Source organism: Epinephelus lanceolatus, chromosome 1, assembly GCF_041903045.1.
Source record: "Epinephelus lanceolatus isolate andai-2023 chromosome 1, ASM4190304v1, whole genome shotgun sequence".
In the NCBI taxonomy this organism is placed as follows: domain Eukaryota; kingdom Metazoa; phylum Chordata; class Actinopteri; order Perciformes; family Serranidae; genus Epinephelus; species Epinephelus lanceolatus.
This window is the reverse complement of record NC_135734.1, coordinates 3,185,336-3,208,682: the sequence shown is the minus strand read 5'-3', so window position 1 is coordinate 3,208,682 and position 23,347 is coordinate 3,185,336. Positions and strand designations below refer to the sequence as shown.

General features: G+C 41.1%; 1 protein-coding gene across 1 annotated transcript in view; it reads right to left on the bottom strand.

Annotated features, from left to right (window-relative positions):
* Positions 1-23,347, bottom strand: part of p3h1 (prolyl 3-hydroxylase 1) — a 36,116-nt gene that overhangs the window by 4,502 nt on the left and 8,267 nt on the right. Inside the window, exons 5-14 of the mRNA XM_033632401.2 lie at positions 20,474-20,613; positions 15,977-16,066; positions 15,827-15,879; positions 15,604-15,731; positions 14,858-14,985; positions 7,867-7,962; positions 5,165-5,315; positions 543-660; positions 362-437; positions 91-231 (exon numbers count right to left, since the gene is read on the bottom strand). Coding sequence (XP_033488292.1) covers positions 91-231; positions 362-437; positions 543-660; positions 5,165-5,315; positions 7,867-7,962; positions 14,858-14,985; positions 15,604-15,731; positions 15,827-15,879; positions 15,977-16,066; positions 20,474-20,613 — 1,121 coding nt within the window. The remainder of the gene's footprint in view (positions 1-90; positions 232-361; positions 438-542; positions 661-5,164; positions 5,316-7,866; positions 7,963-14,857; positions 14,986-15,603; positions 15,732-15,826; positions 15,880-15,976; positions 16,067-20,473; positions 20,614-23,347) is intronic.

The window sequence follows — 23,347 nt, the reverse complement described above, 5'->3', positions numbered from 1 at the left end:
ACGCCGCTGGTAAATTCTACAATGGTAGAGTGATTCCTAGTTATGCTCATGTCAGTGAAACAGACATGACAGCCCAGAGACCATGTGTACCTTTTCCTCGTGAGCAGGATCCAGGGTGAACCACAGTGCCACAGCACACCTCTGACCCTTGGTGACGGCTCTGACACCATGTGGGTTTTCCTGCCCTGCTCCAAACCCGACCACACGGCCGCACTGTGGACTCACCTCGGCCTGAAGATGTTCAAAAATGCAAAACAACACAACATGCAACATTTAATCACACTGAAGCTTTTCATTTATTATTTATATGTTTCAGTGCAACACATGAAAAAGATACTGGAAAGAAAAGCTGAATATTTACCGTGACTGTTTTAGCATCCAATTCAGTGAAAATAAAATCTCCTCCCTCAAAATCATCATTTAGATAAAGGATGGCACTGCAGGGGAAAGACATTAGAGGGAAGATGTTATGTGGCTGCTTGTCATCAGGGCTGTCTGGTTGAAGGATAGACTCTGTCGTGTATTTCTATGTGTGTGCTCACCTGTAGTCTCTGTGTGTGTATGCTGGAGGTTCCTTTATACATTCGTTAAGCTCAGAGACCAGCAGACAGTTGTCCACGTGAACAGGGTGACTCAGGTCCTCACGGTCCTCCTGCTTCTCTGAAGAAACAACGGTGCAGAGAGAGGTCACCGTATTTTATACTGTGATCACACAACCCAAACCACTATTCCCTGCCACCAGGGGCGAAACTGGACTCTCAGCCCAGTGGGAGCAGAGCTTTCTCATGGGACCCTCAAGTCATTTTAAAATTCTCAACCATTAATTTGGAAGATATCTCCATATGCTATGCATAATGTGTCACTTGATGAGCCAAGCAAGCCTATATATCTAATAAAACATACAGTAAAGCAGCTTGTTGGACAAGCTTGTTCTGAAGAACAAATAAAGAAAACAGGTTGCCAGTCAAGTTTAAAAGTTTCAGCACCAAATATGGCACCGTGATGATGTAACAGCCAGATTTGTGGTATTACTGTAATGCCAAATAATGCCACAAGGTGGTGCCTTCTTTTTGTTTTGTTGTGATCTACTTGAGTTGAGAGTTGAACACACACTGTCACCACACTACTCTGAACAACATCCACACAAGAGGACTCTCAACAGTAAAGTGTTAGGTGCAGGTTATATAGACTATGTTCGACTGTTCATATATGTTAAGAGAACATTGTGCCATGGAGACCTGGTTTGTATGGTCCATGTTAAGTACTGTAGAATAAAGTAACAGTGTTGAAACCTCCTTTTCATCGTCTGTCAACACTCTGAGCTAGACAGCTGATTGACAACGGTGGTGCTGAACAGGTCAAGTACACTGTCTCAGTCAGTACCACATCTTTCTTACACACACTAACATAAACATCATAGACACAGCAATCTACAGCACTATATCAGGCATATTCCAACACAAAGTCCTTCTGCAACACCACAGGCAGTGACAGTGACAGGTGCACATTCTGACTGACTTCTTCCTAATCAAAATGTAATTTATTTAAGACAAATTATTTTTCACTTGTCCCTGCTAGGGAATGCACAGCTACATCAAAAATGATTCAAACAGTAAACAGGAGCAGATCAAAATGGGGCTTATGTACATTTACATTGTAGTCTAGTGAAGTCCATATCCCAGGATCCCTATAATACATCGCACTGAAAAGGGTAGTTCTTAAAATTAGCTGTTAAAGGGAAATTTTGGTTTATTTCAACCTGTCTCCTGTCGTCCTAAATTTGTTTCAAGTGACTAGTGACATAAAAATAATAGTTAGCATGTTAGCCGTTAGCCTAGATACAGCCGGGGCCATGGCATAAAATTAACACCCGCCAAGTGCCAATGGCGGGTAAAAAATGAGTTTGGCGTGTAAAACAAAAACACACACCCACCAGTGGCCGATGGAAAATTCTGAATTGCATGTGGGTCTTTTATGTGCTTCGACCATTTCTGCCAGCTGTGTCCAGGGATGGTTTTTGCCATGGGCAATGTGGGCGACCGCCCAGGGCGCAATCTATGTGAGGGCGCATGAGCGCCCTCGAAAAAAAAACAAAACAACAACAACAACAAAAAAACTCGCCAGTTTTCTAGACTACCGCTCATTTCCACGTCAAGTTAGTGGAGTGGGCGCTGGGGCGCCCCTATTATCACGTTTCAACCAGCAGCAGAAAGGAAATGCGAATCCTGGAGGTTGTGGGTTAAACGGGGTCACAAACAGGAACACGGCGGAGGTTCATAGTGCTCTGCGGCGCAAGATAACGGCTTACCGGCCATCTCCGACTAAGTCCGACTCCAGGTCCAGTAATTTCCTCTTTCGTTGGTGTCATGACTGCCCAGTAGTACCTGGACAACTGAGCCGTGGCGGTACACAGGTATGTGGCGTGTCAGAGGAGAAACGAGCTGTTCACATTTCCACAAACCTCACCGCACTTTAGGGACTGCTCTTTACTTATGGAGGGACTGTCAGGAGAGGAGGGTGGCTGGTTGATTTTTATTTTATTTTGATCCCCCCTATGTTAATCACTTATTGATGCTGTTTTTGAAGTATGAATAAATCAGTAAGTAATTTATTCCATTGAAATATCACTGATGTATTATAGAAAAGTGATTTATCTTATTATAAAAGACAAAAGGCACATCTGCCTCATTTTGGCTGTGGTATCGTGATGCTACTACTGCAGCCTTTGCCACAAGCACGCCAAAGAAACACAGAGGACAGGGCTGGATCTTCCTAAAGTTGGATTTTCATACTAAAAACGTAAGGTAATTATTTTTCGTCAAATAAGGCACAATTTTTTATTTGGCTGGTGAAAAATATGTTTGGCCGGTAAATTTTTGGAGGTCACTAGCCAATGGCAGACGAGGTAAAATGTTAATTTTACGCCCTGGCCGGGGTGCATAGTAGCGTCAGACCTGTTAAAGCGTAAGTGAACGGGCAACCTTCAAGTGCAAAGTTAGTCCACTAAACAAGCTTTTTTTCCACAAAGACCGCCTCATATCATTAGAATAAATGTCAGAGAACATATAGAAAATGACATGTAAACGTGTTGTCTTACCTTACCGGTGTACTGCCATGTTTGTTTACCATTTAGCTCTGCTTTCCAAAGCGTGGCCAAAATATATCTCGCGAGCTCTAGATAAAGCTCAGCTGGACACTACTCCAGGTGGAGGTGTCTCGTCCTCGGTCACATCCAGACCTTGAAAATAAGGCTGCAACCGGTCCCATTCCTTGCAACAGAGGCATTCCTCTTCTGTGGGCATTGGGGCACAGCATTCACAGGTACACCACCAATCTCCAAAGCTACGCAGCCTTGCAGCAGCCATTCCTCCTCTCTCGTCCTCTACCTGTTGCGCCTCTCTCTCTCTCCTCCTCCGTTCTTCAATTTCACGAAGCTCTTCATCAGTGTATTCTGGCTCAAATAAATAAGGATGGCCATCAAACTCTGCAAAATCAAATTCCTCCTCCACAAAGTCAAAGTCTGGCAAAAAGTCAGCCATTATTCTATAAATCTTTCATAAAATAAATGAATGAACTTTTCAGGCTACTGTCTGGTTCTGCCTTCCAGCTGTTGCTGCTTGTTCTCGCGATATTTTTTTTACTTTGGAAAGCAGAGCTAAATGGTAAACAAACATGGCACCACACCGGTAAGATAAGACAACACGTTTACATGTCATTTTCTATATGTTCTCTGACATTTATCCTAACGATATGAGGCGGTCATTGTGGAAAAAAAAGCTTGTTTAGTGGACTAACTTTGCACTTGAAGGTTGCCCGTTCACTTACGTTTTAACAGGTCTGACGCTACTATGCGCCCCGGCTGTATCTAGGCTAATGGCTAACATGCTAACTATTATTTTTATGTCACTAGTCACTTGAAATAAATTTAGGACGATAGGAGACAGGTTGAAATAAACTGAAATTTCCCTTTAAGTTTGCATTTTTTCTGAAATACAGCTGTTTCTCTACAATTTATGGTGTTTTCAATGTGTCTGCTCAGAACATAGTGGTTTGTCAGTAATTGTCATTCCCGTGCTGGTTTACAATTGAAAGCATGAGTGAGGTGGCTACTACATTTTCCCCTTCTGGCCCCCTGTTGGATTCTACCAGTTACCATCATTTACAGTGAATTAGAGGGAGCCCATCAGGAGGCCCCTACCAGGTGGTGGCCACAGGGCAGCCAACCCCATGCCCCCACAGCAGCTCTGCCCATGCCTGCCACCAGTACTGCATCAATATCCTTTATTGCCAACGTGGATGATGTTACTAAAGCATGACTACTCGTTACCACCAATAGATCAAATCACTGTCGGTAACAGCTGGGTGACACATGAAATAGAGTTGAACTTGTGACACAAAGAATAATCACCCAACTCTTCAGTTTCCCTCAGCTTTGCAGACACATTTAGCCACTTCACTTTGCCAGCAAGCAACTCTGCTCTCATCCACCTGGTTGTAGCAGTAGCACACAGCTGTTTTCAGCAAACATCCATCCATCCATCCATCCATTTTCAACCGCTTATCCTGGGTCACCAGGGGCAGCAGATTGAGCAAAGTACCCCAGACATCCCTCTCCCCAGCGATGCTTGCCAGCTCCTCCTGGGGGATCCTGAGGTATTCCCAGGCCAGATGACATTTATAATCCCTCCAGTGTGTTCTGGGTCTGCCCCAGGGCCTCCTACCAGTTTGGCTTGCCTGGAGCACCTCTAAGAGCTGAAACCATGAGTAAGGTAGCTAATACTTACATTTCACAAAGTTTCACCTCCAGGCATCCTTATCAGATGCCCAAACAACCTCAACTGACCACTTTTGACACAAAGCAGCAGCGACTCTACTTGGAGCTCCCTTCAGGTGTCTGTGCTCCTCATCCTATCTCTATGGCTGAGCCCAGCCAGCCCACAGAGGAAACTAATTTCAGCTGCTTGTATCCACGATCTCATTCTTTCGGTCACTACCCAAAGCTCATGACGATAGGTAAGGGTTGGGACATAAAGGAACCACTAAATCGAAAGCTTTGCCTACTGACTCAGCTCCCTCTTCACCACGATGTGTTCTGAATATGCAGCAGTGGATTAGACTGTTCCACAGACAAAACACCAGCAAACTGTCCCTGTTGGACACTTACCATCAATGGCCGAGCGACAGACTAGGTGGGAGTAGGAGAAGTAGAGCGGAGCGTCCAGACGAAAGTATGACTCTAACACCTTCTTCACCTTGTCACTGATGTCAAAGAAGAGGCGAGCGCTCTTCAGTGGAACTGTCCCCTCCTGTCCAAGCTGTAGGAGGAGTTGGAAACACTGTTTAACAGCAGCTATACGTCTTTAAATATGGCTGTTTTCATTAAAAACAAATAAATGATGGTATGTATGAAGGGGACCTATTATGCTTTTCCTTATTTTCCATCATTTATGTTACAAAGTTGAATGTTCATTTAAACATGGCCAAAGTTTCAAATAGATGAGAAAAAAACCCAGGATTCAGACCATCCTGAACCTTTCCAATGTTTTTTTCTAATTTGAGACAAACCAATATCAGATCGAAACAGATTTCTTTATATGGTCATCTGCTCCAGGCACACTACTGCAAGTGCTGACATTACATAGCCTCAGGGAAACGTGTAAATTTAGTTGCTATTATGAATTTCTTCCTAATTTCAGATCATATTCCTCCTGAAACATGTCTGGTTGTGTTTAGAAGCTTTAATTGGTGATATTTTTCTGTAGAAAGTATATTATTCATTGACTAGAGAAGGGTAGATTCATTGTCCTAGTCTTTCGACCACTCGAAGCGCTTTTTACACTACGAGTCACATTCACCCATTCACACACACATTCATAGACTGGTGGCTGAGGCTACCATTCAAGGTGCCACCTGCTACTCAGTTTTTAACTCACTCACACACCGAGGGAGCAGCCTTCACAAGCAATTTGGGGTTCAGTATCTTGCTCAAGGATGCTTCCACATGTAGGCTGGAGGAGCTGTGGATCGAACCACTGATCTTCCGATTAGTGGACGACCCGCTCCTCTGAGCCACGTCACTGATCAATCAGACTGAGCAAACTGGGCTTTTTAGGGAGGGGGCTTAAGAGTTCTTGAAAAGATGCTGTTAACTCAACTCTTAGTTGTGTTAGACAATAATAACATCTCCAATCTGGGTTTTACACACAACATAGCACTAAAACTGCTCTCCTAAAGGTCACTAACGAGTTACTGATGGGGCATGATGCTGGGGAATGTTCTTTTTTATTGCTTCTTGGCCTCTATGCTGAATTCAACACTGTCGATCATAACATTCTCATCAATAGACTAAATCAGTGTGTAGGTATATCTGGAACTGCTCTTAAATCGTTTGAATCATATCTCTCAGACAGAGAATTTTCTGTTTCCATTAGGGCTGCCACTAACGATTATTTTCATTGTTGACTAATCTGTCGATTATTTCTTCGATTAGTCGACTAATCATTTCATCGAAAAATGTGTTAAAATGTTGAAAAATGTCGGTCTGTCTCTCCCAAACCCCAAAATCACGTCATCTAATGTCTTGTTTCTTATTCACGCCAAAGGGTTTTAGTTCACCGTCATGGGAGAGTGTGTAAAGCTGCCAATATTTGAATGTAAGAAGCTGGACTAAGAGTATTTTGGGGTACTTTTATAGTACTTTTCTATGAAAAATGACTCAAACCGATTAGTCGACTACTAAAATAGTCATCAATTATTTTAATAGTCGATTAGTCATCGATTAGTTGACTAATCGTGGCAGTCCTAGTTTCCATTGATAATTTTGTTTTGTCTTCAGCTCCACTGATGTGTGGGGTGCCACAGGGATCTATTCTTAGTTCTATTTTGATTTCACTTTATATGCTTCCATTCATATCAGCCATTTTAGTATGGGTATCTGAACAGTTTTACGCTGATGACACACAAATCTACCTGTCCTTTAAGCCAGATAATGTTAGCTGTCTGAGCACTTTAATGAAGTGCTTTAGTGCTATTAAGAAATGGATGACTTGTAATTTTCTGCAGCTAGACTAAGACAAGACAGAAGTAATAATCTTTGGCCTTGATCAACTAGCAAGCAAATTACAACTGTTTATTGGTCCTCTGGCAACTAATATAAAATCTATAGAAAGAAATATAGGCATCACTTTTGATTCTCAATTGAACTTTGAACGATGTCAATAATCTCATTTAATCCTGCTACTTCCACCTAAGAAATATTATCAAAATTAAATCAGCTGTGTCTTTTCCTGAGGCCCAGAGGCTCTCAAATTCTCTGCCTGTGGAGATTAGGCTTATTAGCACATTACCCATTTTTAAATCATTACTTAGAACATATTTTTATAGGAAAGCTTTGCCTTTTAATGCCTGATTTGTACTTTTGTGATTTCTAACTTTTGAGTTTTATTTCCTTTTATTCTGTTTTTGCCTCTATATGAACTATTTTTCTTAGATCTTGACATTTTTCAAATTATTGTAATCTTATTGTTCTTATTCTCATGCACTTTGTGAAGCACGTTTTAACCTTGTTTAAATAAGTGCTATACAAATAAAGTTATTATAATTAATGATAATAATAATACTAGAGCATCTCAGACAGAGAGTGAACAGAGGTGTCCTAGCATAGACAGTATGAGGAAAATTATGTGTTTTCTGACTAAAGTATGTAAACATATTCTAGTAGAAACCCAAAATACAAGTATGAATCTGAATATGAGCATAATAGGTCCCCTTTAAAACGTGTCTTGGATGGCTGTTCTGTAATGAGAACATCACAGGTTTGACTGAATACTTTTATGTTTTATGCTTTAGAGGAACAGAAATAAAGACCTTTACAGCCTTCAGGACAGTGACTCCCTGGAACATCTCACTGGGGGAGTGGGGGGAAGGGCGGCCCCTGTAGCCGTCACCTTTCTGAGCAGCTGCCTGGGAAATATGCACAACATCAACACTCAGACATAATGGACTGACTGACACACACAGTGAAAATACACAGACACGGGACACAAACAGGCATCAGGTGACACAAGAAGAATTTCAACATTCTTTGGAAATAATAAATAAAGGCATACCTGTACCTTATTATTTTGAAATAAATCAGCTCTAACACTGCTGACATTAAAGAAAAAAACCTGTTATAGTGATTACAGTGTGTTATTTGAATTGTTGGAAATTGAAATGGACAATTCTCCAACTATTTGTCATTTAAACCCCATTGCAACTGTTGTGATTACTTTATAACATCAACTTAAACCCTAATGTTCCTTAAAAGACCGTAGTGCTGTTTTTTCCATTCATTCAAACAACTTCATAGTTTCTGCAAAAGGAATTTCAGACTGTACTGAAATGACTGAAAACCTATGGCTGCCTGGAAGGTTGGAGAAACACAAACATGATTTTTAGGAAATGACAATGACATGAAAAACACCGATTTGACTCACCTGACAGCAGTGAGAATGAAATAAGTAATAGTGCCTTATAATTAAAGGAGCACTTTACAGTGTTACTAATTTTTCCAACAACTAGTATTTTTTAATGACAGATATGCAATTTCATTTTTTAAATTTAATTCCTATTTAATTTTTTTTCAAATCAATTAAAAACATTTAGCCTTCATAAACAACAACCAGCCTTTGTAAAAGCTGCACCCATTTTTCTGGCCACAGTGAAACGAAAAGTTAACGCATCATTGATATCCCATCACTTTATAAAGTTGGTGTGGCTAACGTATTAGCAAACAGTTGCTTATTTTCTTAACCAGCGGACAGAGTAAACATCTATGGAGTCATGTTTCTGGCCACTTGATATGTCCAATATTTGCCCTCTTTACCCTCTACTAACTCCTAAGTCAAGTTCACAATGTCCTAATTTCAAACTTTCTTCATAATCTTTGGGGAGTTTATAAACTATACATTTTTGTAAAGTTTTTAGTCTGACAAACCTCAAAACCATTTTTCCATTTTTTTTTCATAGTCTCTGTGGTGGCCATCTTGGACTTTCAAAATGGTGACCACCCATAACCTGTTTTTAGCTGGATCAAATTGGTTTGAGTTTGAGTTGAATTTAGTAGTTAATTGCTTCAATGCACCCCCCAGTGATGTGAGAGATGGAGCCAATCAAAGGATAGGGCATGTTCCAGGACACCTCTGTCAATGTCATCAATGAATTCAATGAGTCTGTGGTGGATTTCATTTGTAAAACAACAGAAGCAAGTGTACCCAATCATTCCACAACCAGAAGCCATGGATTGACAGAACCATTGAGAATGCCATGAACACACACACACTGCAGCCAGTTTCATGGACGATTATAAAGCAGCAGCCTAAAATATACTAAAGGAGCTGATGGGAAGTTGACACCTTAATGATCTGCTCTGCTGTATCAACAGCAAAACAAAAATCTGCAGATGTTCAACTTATGCCTGGTTCACACTACACGACAATTTTAAACGGTAACTGGTGAACACCCAGGCAGCCGCGGTAGAAATGAAGTGAAGATAACTCGAAAATGACTCGAGTTGACAGCAGCTATATTCGTTACTGTAAGTGACATTAAACTGTAACGGGTAAGAAGCCAATACTTTATCAATACATGTGTTCAGCAAGACTGAACATGTAAACATGTAGACAGTGATATTCAATATGCTCCGTCCACCATCACTAATGTCATGTCTTACAGAAGGACAGCACGCTAGTTCAGCTGATAGTGAATTGTAACTAATAAGCTCAAATGACAGCTGTATGTATGTAGACTAACTTAGTTTGACACTTATTTTAAAATACTTTTAAACTTAGCTGCTGGCTGAGACAAAAAGCCAAGCTGGGGGAGCCAAATACAGGGCACACGCCGAATCATCTACGTCATCACGCTAATTTGAATAAATTTTCCGGAACTTTGAGGAGCAGTGGAAACGCAAACCACACAGATTACCAGGAATTATTTTACCCAGGTAAATAAATTCCTGGTAGTAATAGTTCCTGGAAATGTTGGTGGAAAAGGGGCTAATGTTTGCTAGTTTGATGCTAATTGCAGTACTCACTGGGTTGATAAAGTGCCTCTGTTGTTTCACCCCATCATTTTTCCTTCTTTACTCTGTGTGGTAACATCCCTAGAGGAAATATCAAAAAGGTTGGGGTGTTGTTGCCGTACAGCTGTCCACAGCAGCAGATCGCTCTGTGTTCCTATTTTATATACTTTATCAATCTCCGAGGGGAAATTCAATTTTTTACTCTGTTGTCAATTACACACAGGTCCGAACACACACATGCACAAACTGGACCTATACATGCACTAAGTGGAGAGATGTCACAGTGGGCTGCCGTGACAGGCGCTCTGAGCAGTTGGGGGGTTCGGTGCCTTGCTCAGGGGCACCTCAGCAGTGCCCAGGAGGTGAACTGGCACCTTGGTCAAAGGGACGGCTGTGATGGGAGTAGTTGTGAACAACAAAAAGAAAATCAAACATGCTTGACTTTCTGTTGGAACGCCGTGAGTCTACTATGACACACTACATGAGATGAAACAATGGATTATCGCGTACACAATCCGTTCACAATCCTTGCTGACACCATACATCGCTGCATCGGGCTATAATCAAGCTGATATCGTGTAGTGTGAACCAGTCATTACTTTCTTCTCTTCTGACACAGATGTCCTGCTTTTGGCAATGACCAACTATGACTTGTTGGGAAAGAACACTACAATCTTGATGGCATCAGGTGCTCTGCAGTAGAGCCCTGTGCGGGACTGTTTTCTTCATCTTGCTCCTGCTCGCTCCTGCTGAATTTCTGACCATTACCGCCCGCAACTGCAACATGTGTGTTACACTCCCGCCCGCACCCGCAATGTGTATGTCCACTCCCGCCCGCTCCTGCAAAACTCTGAGAATTTATGCCCACACAATAATAGAGATGCATTGATTTTGTGTCTTCTCCCGTCCCGCAGGAGAAAACACGTCATTTTATAGGCTATTAATAAAGAAGATTCATGGGGTTGTTTGTTTCGTTTCCCTGACCTGCATGTCTTTTGACGCACTGGTCAGGAATAGCGCTCCTATTTCGTTGTTTTCATTTAGTTTTTAATGAAATAAAGGCTGTTTCATATTCTATTCTCCTCCTCTGTATTTTATTTATTTTTCTACCTTTATATAATCACGCAGTGATTGAGGTTAAGGTCTCTTTTCTAAGAGAGACCTGAATAAAAAACATTAATGAGATAAAGATAAAGATAAAGATAAAGCCTATAATCAATAACACCGGCATCATCACGCCTCTTTATGTAATTAACAAATAGCAACGAGAGTAGGCTGTGAGTGGCTCAAATAACACTAATAAATAACATAAAATAAACAAAGTTAACGAATGAAAAGAATGAATTTAACAAATGAATCACTTGGCCATAATATTGCTGCGGAGGAAGAGAATGTTGCTGACTGACTGCGGTCCCAATCCCGTGCGTCCCTCTTCCAAGATGCGCCCACAGAAACTAAAGGCCCGCTCTGAAGGCGCACTGGATGCAGGGATACTGAAGATGAAATGTGCCAGCTTTGAGAGCACTGGGAAGTAGAGGGCTCAGTGCGCCTTCAGACCTTGTTTGAGCTTCTTTTCCACAACATTTGTTAACTCCATCCTGTCGCTATAGGCTACATCCCGATCCTGCAGTGTTTTTTTTTAGCCGCCCATTCCCGCCCGCTCCCGCAAGATTCCCAATCCCAATGCTGCCCTCTACTCTGCAGATCCAAATATCCCCGGGGTATTATAGGTCCAGAAAAGACAAAAGCATTATCTACACTCAGAGCATTTTCTGTTGCTGACAATACTGTACGGTTTGAAGAGTTGGTTTAAGCTCAGTTCACACTACACAACTAGTCTTGTAGTCGGAAGTCTTGAAGTTATTGTGGTTTTCACACACATGACTGACCAGCAACAAAGGGGTCACACTATAAAATCCTTCCCCAGGAGAAATCTCCCATGAATAGGCCTTTGTCTTGTGATGCGCATGTCAACTTGTGGTGATTACAAATATCACAGGTTATTAATAACTTGAGTCCAGTACTTACTTTAGTGACTATGAGGTGAGAGAATTCGTCATAATCTGTACTCATGTTCACTTTTCTCATTGGAGTGAATAGACTCAGGAATTAAATTATTTTAAATTAGTGGCAAATCAGGGCTTAACTCATGTAGTGTCAACTTGGCATAACGCAACATTGTTCAAGATCTTTCTTGAAGCTGAGGATGACATCGCTGAAGCTTTGAGGATGCTTTCAGATAATTTTAGAGTAACGGAGGAACAACAGAAATACTTGACTAGGTTTGTGTGCACTTCCTATTACTCAAAATGAATCGCAATAAGAAACATTCCAGAGCTGAGATGGCACATTTTGACAAATATAAGGCAGAGAGAGACACAAGCTACCACCTACAAAGGATGTGTTGAAACAGCTTATTGATGGGGGAACAACATGTGCAAGCTCAAGTTCGGGGCCAGGCAAGAGTTCCTCTGCAAAATGGCTACTACATGGATGATAAAGGCCAATTGAGACCCCCTACTACTAATGTACTACCAGCTCCTAAGGCCATCACTGAAATGGTGAGATGCCACTGCAAAGGAGATTGTTCAACACAAAAATGTTCCTGTAGGTCAAGAGACTTACAATACGCTAACCTTTGCTTTTGCAGTAAACAATGTGCGAACGATGAGGACTCAATATCTAAAAAATAGGATTAAAATGACAGTGATACTGAAGATAAAGAATGACATTTTAAGTTTACAGGAAGTCACTAACACTATAATTACTGCATCGTGGTTGTATGCCTCCACGCACCAGTCAAGTTTCTCTTACAGTTTCCATCCATGTCTGTGAAAACATGGATGCTTCACACACAGAAGATCTATACAATCAGCACAGTTTCAAAATTAGAGTCACCAATTCAGTGACCAAATGTCTCCCTCCTGTTCCTGTGATATGGTGCTGAATAATGGACAGAAAATTGTTTTATGCGGATCATTATGATGTCACTGTGAAGTTGACCATAGACCTTTTGGATATAAAATTATATCACTTCATCATTTTATCCTATCAGACAAAAATGTACATCTTCTATCCAAGTGAAGGTTTGTTATAAAGTTAAAGAAATACCCTTGAGGTGTTCTTGAGATACAATATTCACAAGAATGAAATAGATGCAAGGTCACAATGACCTTGATCTTTCATCACCAAAAACTACTCAGTCATTGTTGAGTCCAAGTGGAAGTTTTGCCAGATATAGAGAAATTCCCTTGAGGCATTCTTGAGATATCGGCCTCTAGTTTCCCGGCGCGGTGCAGGGTGGCGAACCCTGCGCAGAGCTAGTTTTGAGCAGCGCAACCCGAGGCGCGCTCAGTTTGGTAGTTTGGCAGACCGAGGTGCGCTGAGATGGGTGTGGCGGCGCAGCAGGGGGAGGTGTCCACAGATCCAGCTTGGCGCAGTGACAGTTTCGTACCAAAAGGCTTCGCCGAAGGTGCGCTAAAAGCTCGCCAGCTGAAACCAGGTCTACTGTCAGCGCAGGTGGAGCATAGCCGGTGTAAGTGGAAGTTTGGCTGACGGACGGACAGTGCGCACACGTCACCAAAACCTCACAGGCAGGTTTCCAGAATATCAGGCACATTAACAATGCAATAAATAGCCACAAAACCACTATTCAATGCAACTATCTGCAATCAGCACATAAATGTATCTCTATATCGACTGTCCCGTCACATCTGATGTCAGATCAAAGGGGATTGGCACCGTTTGGCACGTTTGGCACGCGTAATGGAAACCCAACCTGATTTGATTAACACAGCTGCAAACTACTGAGTTCACATCCCTCTCAGCCAACCACAAACAGCCACAGCATCAGGTAGGAAGTATATATTCAGCATCTGTCATCTTAGAAAAGTCAAAAGAAACAGAGTGAGACTGCGAGAGAGAAATAGAGCGCACGCGCGCACGAGAGAAACCCAACATTGATTTACAATTGTGGTGACCTCCTCCCAAGCTACCTTTGCATCATCAGCCCGTGGAGGTCTGCTCACAGTTCCGTATATTCGGACACTGCGAGCTTGGACCTCCCGGACCAAAACATCAGTTTCCTCCTGGGAGAAGTTTGGCCGTCTGACGCTGCTGCTCTCTTCTGCCATGGCGAATTGAGTAAACTCTCATTACGCCTTCGCGTGGCGCATTTAAGGGCGAGGAGAGGGGCTCATTTGATTGGTGTGATGTGTGTAAAACCCACTCCACGCCTTCTCTCCTCCCTCTTTCCAACTTGCGCAGGTAGGAGGGACGGAGGTGGGAAAGAGGAGTAGCTGCGCCAGGGCGCACGGTGTGCCAAACTTGCAAAATCTGCCTGGCCACACCCAGTTGGCGAAGCCCAGGTGCGCTGCGCCTTCGCTTCGCCCGGTCTGCGAAACTAGAGGCCATCATGTTCACAAGGAAGGGACGGAAGTACTTTATGTACATACAGATGAATGGACAACCTGAAAACATAATGCCTCTGACCACAGCTATTACCGGTGCGGAGGTGTAACAAAAGAATCAACTAGTCAAAGAGTGCTAATATCACTCTAAATATTATTGGAAAGAAAGCATCTAAATATGTTGACACTGTGTTGACACTTGTTTTTAGCTTGCTGTCTTGTCTGTATGTCCTCGTATTGCTTTGTGTAGTTTAACATGTATTCATATGATGGTTTAATAGTAATGCAGTGCTGTATATTATTCTGTCTGTCCTGTTGCAAGTCCCAAACAACTTCTGTTGTCGTGGCAGTAAGTGAATAAGTTGTGATACTTTAGATAACTCACATTGGAGAGGCGGTGTAGCTCCCTGCACTCATCATCACTGATCACCCCATCCAGCAGCACCCGCTGAGTGCCATTCAGCTGCCTCGATGTCATGGTTACCTTGATGCCATCATACAACAGAGCACCGCCTAGAGGAGAAAGGTAACAAGGTCAAGGTGTGTAAAAGTTGGACTGTAAAAGACTGAACCTTTGAATATTTAAAGCAGGGGTACTCAAATACAAATCTTAAAGGTCCACAAAGACATTTTTCAATGAGTCAAAGGCCCGGCCACAAGCCATAATACTGTCATATTCAAAACAAAATGTCCTTTTTATTCAAAACAACAACAAAAATACATACTACATACTACATTTTCTTTTCTTTTCGAACTTGGAACATGCCATTTTCATTCAATCTAGGCTCCTACTGCTGGCAAAGTATTGATAAGCGTACCACCTTAAAAGCGAAAGTAAAATACAGCCTATCAGCGCATCGTTGGCATGGAGATGACAGCCCATTTACACGTGCTGACCAAACAAAAACACACACAGTGAAGGAGTCACATGTTCAGCTCGCGGTCCGCAAATAGGCGGCTCGCGGGCTGAATGCGGACCACGGACCGCATTTGAAGGCCACTGATTTAAGGTTTTTACCGTAACATGTTAACATATGAAAAAGTAAAGACTACATCGTGAGGCTGTTTGGAACAAATGCACCATCCCTTCACTAACATCTGGTTCACTAGTAATCAATGTGAAATGTTCACCTTCCTGCGGTGCTATCATCATGGCCATTTCTGAAGAATCCTTCTTCTTTTCCTCAACCAGAGTCTCAATCTCCTTCATAAGGTTACCTATTTCCTCTGTGATCCTGGCTGCAGTCTCTCTGTCGGCTCTGACACACACACACACACACACAGGTAGAATAACATGACAGACTATGACGTCATTTTGACAATACATTCATTCATGCAGTGTCTTCAGTCTTACTTCTGCTTGTCTCTCAGTTTCTTAGGCATGACATCTTCAGGAGTCCATGTGTCCTGAACATAAAATAAAGTGAAGACACAAGTCATCCTGCATGAACCCACTGTGTCAGTAAGCAAAATATGAAGGATAATAAATGATTTATTCACTCACTGGATCTACAAAAGTGATTCCAAAGGCTTCATATCCAAAGTAGAGCAACTCTTTTTCCAGTATGGACTGCTGAATGTACGCTTTCACCGCCTGGAGGTAAAAGAAACAAAAAAATCGAATTAAACTTGATTGCAAACCAGTCCGCAAAATAGCTTCATCACATATATCCATAGGATACCATGTTCAATTAAATGCTCAAGTGCAGAAAAGAGTGAGGCATTAAGTCATCCCTGGTTTTCAGCAGCCTGTGTTGGTGACCAGCAGAACAAAGCACTCATAAAACAAAGTAGATCCCTCCTTAACAAGTCTCTTCCCTTCCCTTTCTGTCATGCTGATGTTAGCCTGTAACTCTGCATGAGCTTGACATTGCATCTGAGAGGTGTATATCACAGAGCAGAGATGAATAAGGGCTGGTTGGTACAGAGGTCCCACAAGAACATCCAGTGGAAGAAGTGACATGATGTTACACAAAACACTGAAATAATATTGGTGGACTTTTGTCTATGGCCTTTACTTCTCAGGTATCTCACAGACTGCTCTACCCTGTGATTGGTGTCAGCTTTGGTGCCCTACTGTAATAAAAAAAAAACTATTTTAATTCCTACTGATTGGTTTCAGTGTTGATTTGACTTTTTGTTTCTCCCAGCAGCTCTAGTCCCTGCCTATTTGCTTATTTGTCTGTGTGCCCAATCCCTAATTTTCAACACATTTAAATTCTCTTCATATCACCGTTTCTTACAGACCTACTTCATTAACATTCAAATGCAGCAGTGTTATTTGTGTTGTGACCCAGAACTTTGCCATAAGCACCTTTAAAGATATATCCTTGAGGTGTTCTTGAGGTATAATATTCACAAGAATGGAATAGATGCAAGGTCACAATGACCTTGACCTTTCATCACCAAAAACTACTCAGTCATTGTTGAGTCCAAATGGACATCTGTGCCAGATATAGAGAAATTCCCTTGAGGCATTCTTGAGATATCATGTTCTCAAGGAAGGGACAGAAGTACTTTACATACGGATGAACAGACAACCTGAAAACATAATGCCTCTGGCCACAGCTATTACCGGTGCAGAGGTGTAACAAAAGAATCAACTAGTCAAAGAGTGCTAATATCACTCTAAATATTATTGGAAAGATAGCATCTAAATATGGTGACACTGTGTTGACACTTGTTTTTAGCTTGCTGTCTTGTCTGTATGTCCTCGTATTGCTTTGTATAGTTTAACATGTATTCATATGATGGTTTAATAGTAATGCAGTGCTGTATATTATCCTGTCTGTCCTGTTGCAAGTCCCAAACAACTTCTGTTGTCGTGGCAGTAAGTGAATAAGTTGTGATACTTTAGATGTACTGTACTCTAATTAAAAAATATATTTTAATTCCTACTGATTGGTTTGAGAGTTGATTTGACTTTTTGTTTCTCCCAGCAGCTCCAGCCCGTGCCTATTTGCTTATTTGTCTGTGTGCCCAATCCCTAATTTTCAACACATTTAAATTCTCTTTACATCACACTTTTCTTACAGATCTACTTCATTAACATTCAAATGCAGCAGTGTTATTTGTGATGTGACCCAGAACGTTTCCATAAGCACCTTTTGATTATTAAAGATATGTCACCTTAAATCTCAAATCAAATCCTGCTCAGTATCTCATTGGTGCTGTCTCATCATCACATTCCCCACCATTGGAGCACAGGGTCAAGCGGGTCGGGGCTAGACTGTATGCTGCTGACACTCGTGGTCAGCTGTGGAGAGCACCATGTGCAGCCAGATGATGCAAGGCTTTGGCAAGTGACAGGATTCTGGAAAGTTTGGCTTACCTGATAATAAGTGTGAATATACTGAGTCATTTTCACCTCGACCACGTTAACCAGGCTAACTAATATCGGTTGTAGAAATCCAAGATAACATCAAACAGCATTAAATAATTGCAGTACACTGCATCAACAGTTTTCAATAATCTCCTCTAGTACTGTGCATATAAATCCTAGTACCATTTTAGTTGTCAGATAGTTTTTTAAAAATCTGCTCTTTTTTAAATGGCAGCTACTGTCCTGTTTGATAAACTGACTGCATTAAAAGCAGCAGCTACATGTTCCCACTCACTGCCTTTTCTTTAGTTTGTGACCCTACTACCCACCAAACAATAGGCTATGTGTTTTCTAACCTCCAGCTCACCCACAAGCACCTCAATTTCTGCGTCAGGAATATTAATTTTCTTAGTCTTCCTCTCAGTTGTTGCCATGATTTACCGTAAAGAAACCACTATTCAGCCAGCTCATGTCTATACAGTACATCAGCATTAATGAAGTGCTTTGCATTGACTATTTATGGTTGAATGTGGCCGTGTAGAGGGCAGGACATTCATGCTGTTTATGTGTGGACAATTTCAAGTTGATCTGGGATTTATACAAGGAAATCGCGCACTGGCAAGCGTAAGCATGGTTTTATGAATCAGAATATTTTTTGGCATTTGTACATTTCCTCATATGTACATACGCAAACATTTAGTGTGGATTCCCTGCAGAGTTTTATAAATGAGGTCCAAGGTCTCTACAAATAAAACTTAGTTTATGTAGGGTTGGTAAATTAAAAATAAAGAATAATAATTACCAATTCGTTTGTTAACTTGCATTATCACAGGGAGCACAAAAATCATGCACTATAAATGTGTACACATGCAGGAAACATAGTAAATACATCTGTGTCAGAGTAAAGGAAAACTGAGTTTCTATAAGTAACTACTTTGCAAAAGTTCACTTAAAACAAGAGACATGTCGAACACCTTTATTTACTTCTACTTTTCAACAGAATAAAACACGTTACCAGTTGTAACCAGACAGCGCTTTGTTCACTTCATTACCTCACAGTTGAATCTTCTGTGTGAATGCAGCAGTCATACAAACAGCCCAGCTGCTAAAAATCTCAAAAAATTCTGGGCCAATTTTAGTGCAGTTTGGATTGTTACAATTTACAGAAGTGTTAACATAAGAGAATACTTCATTCTCATACCAATTTTTTTTTTTAATCTTTTGTAAATGGTAACTGTAATATTTCTATATTTAAAATCAACGTACCTTAAACAATTAAGTTCCAAGTATGTTCTTCCTGCATTTAAAGTTGTTGCCATGGTGTATATTTTGTTCATAATCTTTTAAATAAATGAAGACTTGGGGCGTCGGTAGGGTAGTGGATAGTGCCAGCACCCCATGTACAGACGCGATGCCTTGACGCAGTGGTCGCAGGCTCGAGTCCGGCTTGCAACCATTTACTGCATGTCACCCCCCCCCGCTCTCCCATTTCACTCTGTCCTATACATTAAAGGCAAAAAAGCCCGAAAAAATTATCTTAAAAAAAATTAAAAAAAATGAAGACTTGATTAATAAAAATGACATAATTACAGCAAACACTGAAAAAAAAGAAGTCTCTTGCAGCCTCCGTAGTGATGTGAGCATTTTTTTACACTGACAGCAAAACAAATAACTCTGCTTCTTTGGGAAAATTAAATCCAATTGGGCATATATTAGCTTTAATTCAGTTAACAGGTGTTGCTCCAGGTGTCTCCTACTTCTTTAAAATAATAGAGATAGATGACACTGTGAGTGACACTTACTGAATGACCACATAAATATATGATGACAAGATAAATTCAAACTGAAACTATCTTCATCGTGATTTTCACTCTTTGTAGTAAGAAAAACGACACCCATATTTGATGTACATTGCCAATTACTAGTCATTCTAGGTAATGCGGGTTGAACATATTAAAAACCTTTATATAGGGGCTACTGTATTGATAAGGGTTGCTGTTTATTATTACTTTTGGGGGGTTCCATAACATTATTATTACTTTTAATATAATTAATAAAGACATTTGACCATGCTGGTTCCATTTATATGTGTTACAACAGTAAATTTGACTGCAACTTTATTGGTCCCCCCCAAAAATTGCTCTTGAGAAATATTTCTGTTCATTGTCCCCCCCTCCCAACAATGAAATGGAATTTCCGCCCTTGGTAGGAAACAGCACTGACATAGTGTCAGGGGTTTTGTTGGTGAAGAATCACCCACACCTCCACCCTTGGGGTATTTTTATTCCAAAACTGAGCACAGGCTGGAAAGTGAGCTCAGTTGGAAAGCCAGAAAACTCTTTGCATCATTCATCGTCATTAGAATTGATCAACAACACTGTTAACCCACTATAAATACTGCAGAATATGGACATTTGGAGGCTGGGGCAGTAAAAATCTAATTTATTGCTTCTTTTAAAGGCAGCAGATTTTTTATACTTTTGATTACCATCAATGCCTTTTTAATGTCAAGCCCTTGAGTACATTTGAATGCTAATGGAGGCTATTTTTCTCTCACCATGTGTGGGCTGATTTGCTGCTGATCATTATGGATAACACAACATAATACAACGCTAAAAATGACTGCACTCACAAGGTACTTTGGAAAAGAGCCTCTACCAAGTGTGATTTAGACTGTACCTGTCTGGCTGATACAGTGTCTGCCTTGTCTTCACCCAGCACAGCAGAATAATAAGCCAGGTTCTGGTTCATCACCTCATCGTCAGGGTGGAACAACAGGAAGGTCTTAGCACACTCAATGGCCTTCTCATACTGTTCACCTGGACAGAGGGAACAGAGGGAGGAGGGTGAAGAGCAGGTCTGAGGTCTGAAAGTACTGACACAAGTACTGCGGAGTCGATAAGAGTTGGAGGTTAAGCATCTAATGAGGTTCTAACTTAAGCCTCTTTCACACATGGTTCCTCGTAAATTTCGGGGATAACCTTTTAGGCACTGCTTGTGACATTTACTATTCACACATGCACTACATTCACGAACATTTCTGTCTTTCCACTAGGGCCGTAACGGTACATGTATTTGTGTCGAACCGTTCGGGACGCGACTTTCGGTTCGGCATGACCCTGTACCGAATTATTGGGCGCATTATTTTATTTTATTTTGTTTTATTTTAATTCCGTTTTTGCGAGCCGAACCTTTTAAAATATCTAGTTCCCCGACGGACATAATTGAGTGACGGACCGAGTCCCGTAAATCTCCGCTTTCACTTTGTGCAGCGCATTCTCACATTTTGACAACATGGCAAGTGAGCCTGACAAACCTGAAGACCCACCCGCAAACCTTAAGTCCTCCGTATGGGAACACTTTGGTTTCAGGGTAAAATACGAAGATGGAAATAAACAAGTGGACAAGACAAAAGCAGTGTGCCGACACTGCAGAACAGCGGTCGGATGTGTACTTGGAAACACGTCTAACATGCTAATGCATCTAAAGCGATACCACCCGAGTTTGAACGTTAACCGGCACGACTAGAAAAAGCAATCTGGTGCAAACTACAATATCGTCGTCGTTTAAAAAGAAAGAGCGTTTCCCTGACCATCGCGCTAAAGAAATAACCAACGCCATTGGAGATGAGTAAAATTGTTTAAGCTGCACTTTAGATATAAGCATGATTTGTTTACTGCACTTTAACAAAGTGGGAAAGCTAAGTAGGTTCCTAGTAAAACTGAATCTGAGCAGGCTTTAAAGCTGACCAGCTGCACTATACTTTTTATTTTAATTGAGTAAAATTGTTTAAGCAGAAATTTATATTTATATTTTGCATTCTAAAAATGTGTTAAAAAAACAGCAGGATTTTATTTTTCACTTTTATATTTCTATTTTCATTCAAACAATGTGAAAAAGCAGGATTTTATATATATTTGTTTCATTCAAAAATTGTGTAAAAAGAGTTAACTGCTGTGGTGGTATCAAAAATGCCCATACACATGCTGGTACTGTGGCAAAAGTACAAACGTGTAAAGAAAAAAAACACATATATTATATTATACCATATTTTATATGGTATAATGGTATTTTTGCCATTGAAACAGTATATATATGGTATGTATTTTTGTTGTTCAATTATAGATGTAAATTCTTAGAGTGCTGTTTCCTATTTAAATCACTGTCTTCCTGTGCTCAGTATGAGCCTGATGAAGCTGTAAGCGAAACGCGTTGCTCTATTAAATTCTCGATCCTCTTTCTTAGTCCTGTCTTGTGTGCGGTACGTAGCCACAATATATGTGTTTTTTTCTTTGCTGTGGTGGTATGTTTTAATAAGGTTACCAATAAGTAAAAGATATTTAATAGTTGTCTATTTTTTTCATTACTGTACCGAAAAAGAAACGAACCGTGACTTGTGTACCGAGGTACGTACTGAACCATGATTTTTGTGTACCGTTACACTCCTAATATATATATATATATATATATATATATATATATATATATATATAGATATATACTTTATTATACTTTATATTAATCCCCGAGGGGAAATTCAATTTTTTCACTCTGTTGTCAATTACACACAGGTCCGAACACACACATGCACAAACACGACCTATACATGCACTAAGTGGAGAAATGTCAGAGTGGGGCTGCCCATGACAGGTGCTCCGAGCGGTTGGGGGATTGTGACTGTGAATTAAAACATGACTGTTATTTATCACTTTAATTACTTAAAGGGACATTGTGTAGCGTTTTCAGTTGTTTATTGGCAAAAATCGATGTCTGCATTCATAAATATGTCATCATTGGTGTACTATTACCTCCACCAATAATCTGACTTATTCTCATAAAAGGAGAATTTCGGATTTGTTTGTACACTGGGCGGGAAGTCGTTTGGGGGATTCCATAACATTTCGCCATCTTGAAAATACATCCACTAGCAAGGGACATATAGCGCTACCAGGGAATAGCCCCGCGTTTTCATTGAGAGCCAGGTCAGCGCTGCGTGACTGAGAAGCCGAAGGACAGGAGCAAGAGGCGCTTCGCTAGTACCCCGGCAAATTTGAAAGCCTGCACTACTGCAGCATAACAAAGTCCCACTCTTTGAGCATGATGCAGGATCATGCAAATGCAGCATCAGGGGAGACGGAAACCTCGTCGCCAAGAAAGCACAAAAGGGAATCAAAAAGGCAACGCGACCGGCAAATTCAAAACATGAGGGTCAACATCGGGGTAGCCTTTCCCAGGTGGAAAGAGCTGCTGAAGGAGAAAGGTTTTAAAAGGGACGCTGTGATTGGCCTGCTCGCCTGCCAGTCATTTTTTTCCCAACCGCCAGGCCAGGCCACTGCAATCACAGGCCAGTGCTGCTGTCAGCGACACAGTGATGCGGGGAGAGGGATGAGATGTGTGAGGTTGAGTCACTTGTCAGTTGTCAGAAGACAAGACTTGATTGGTTTGTTTTGATTTACACCCGCCCCAACAGTCCTACGTTGTAAACACAGCCAGCATGGTGGGGAGGGGATTTGTCAACTCGCGTTGCGTGTGTCTGTGTAGGAGCCTGAATGA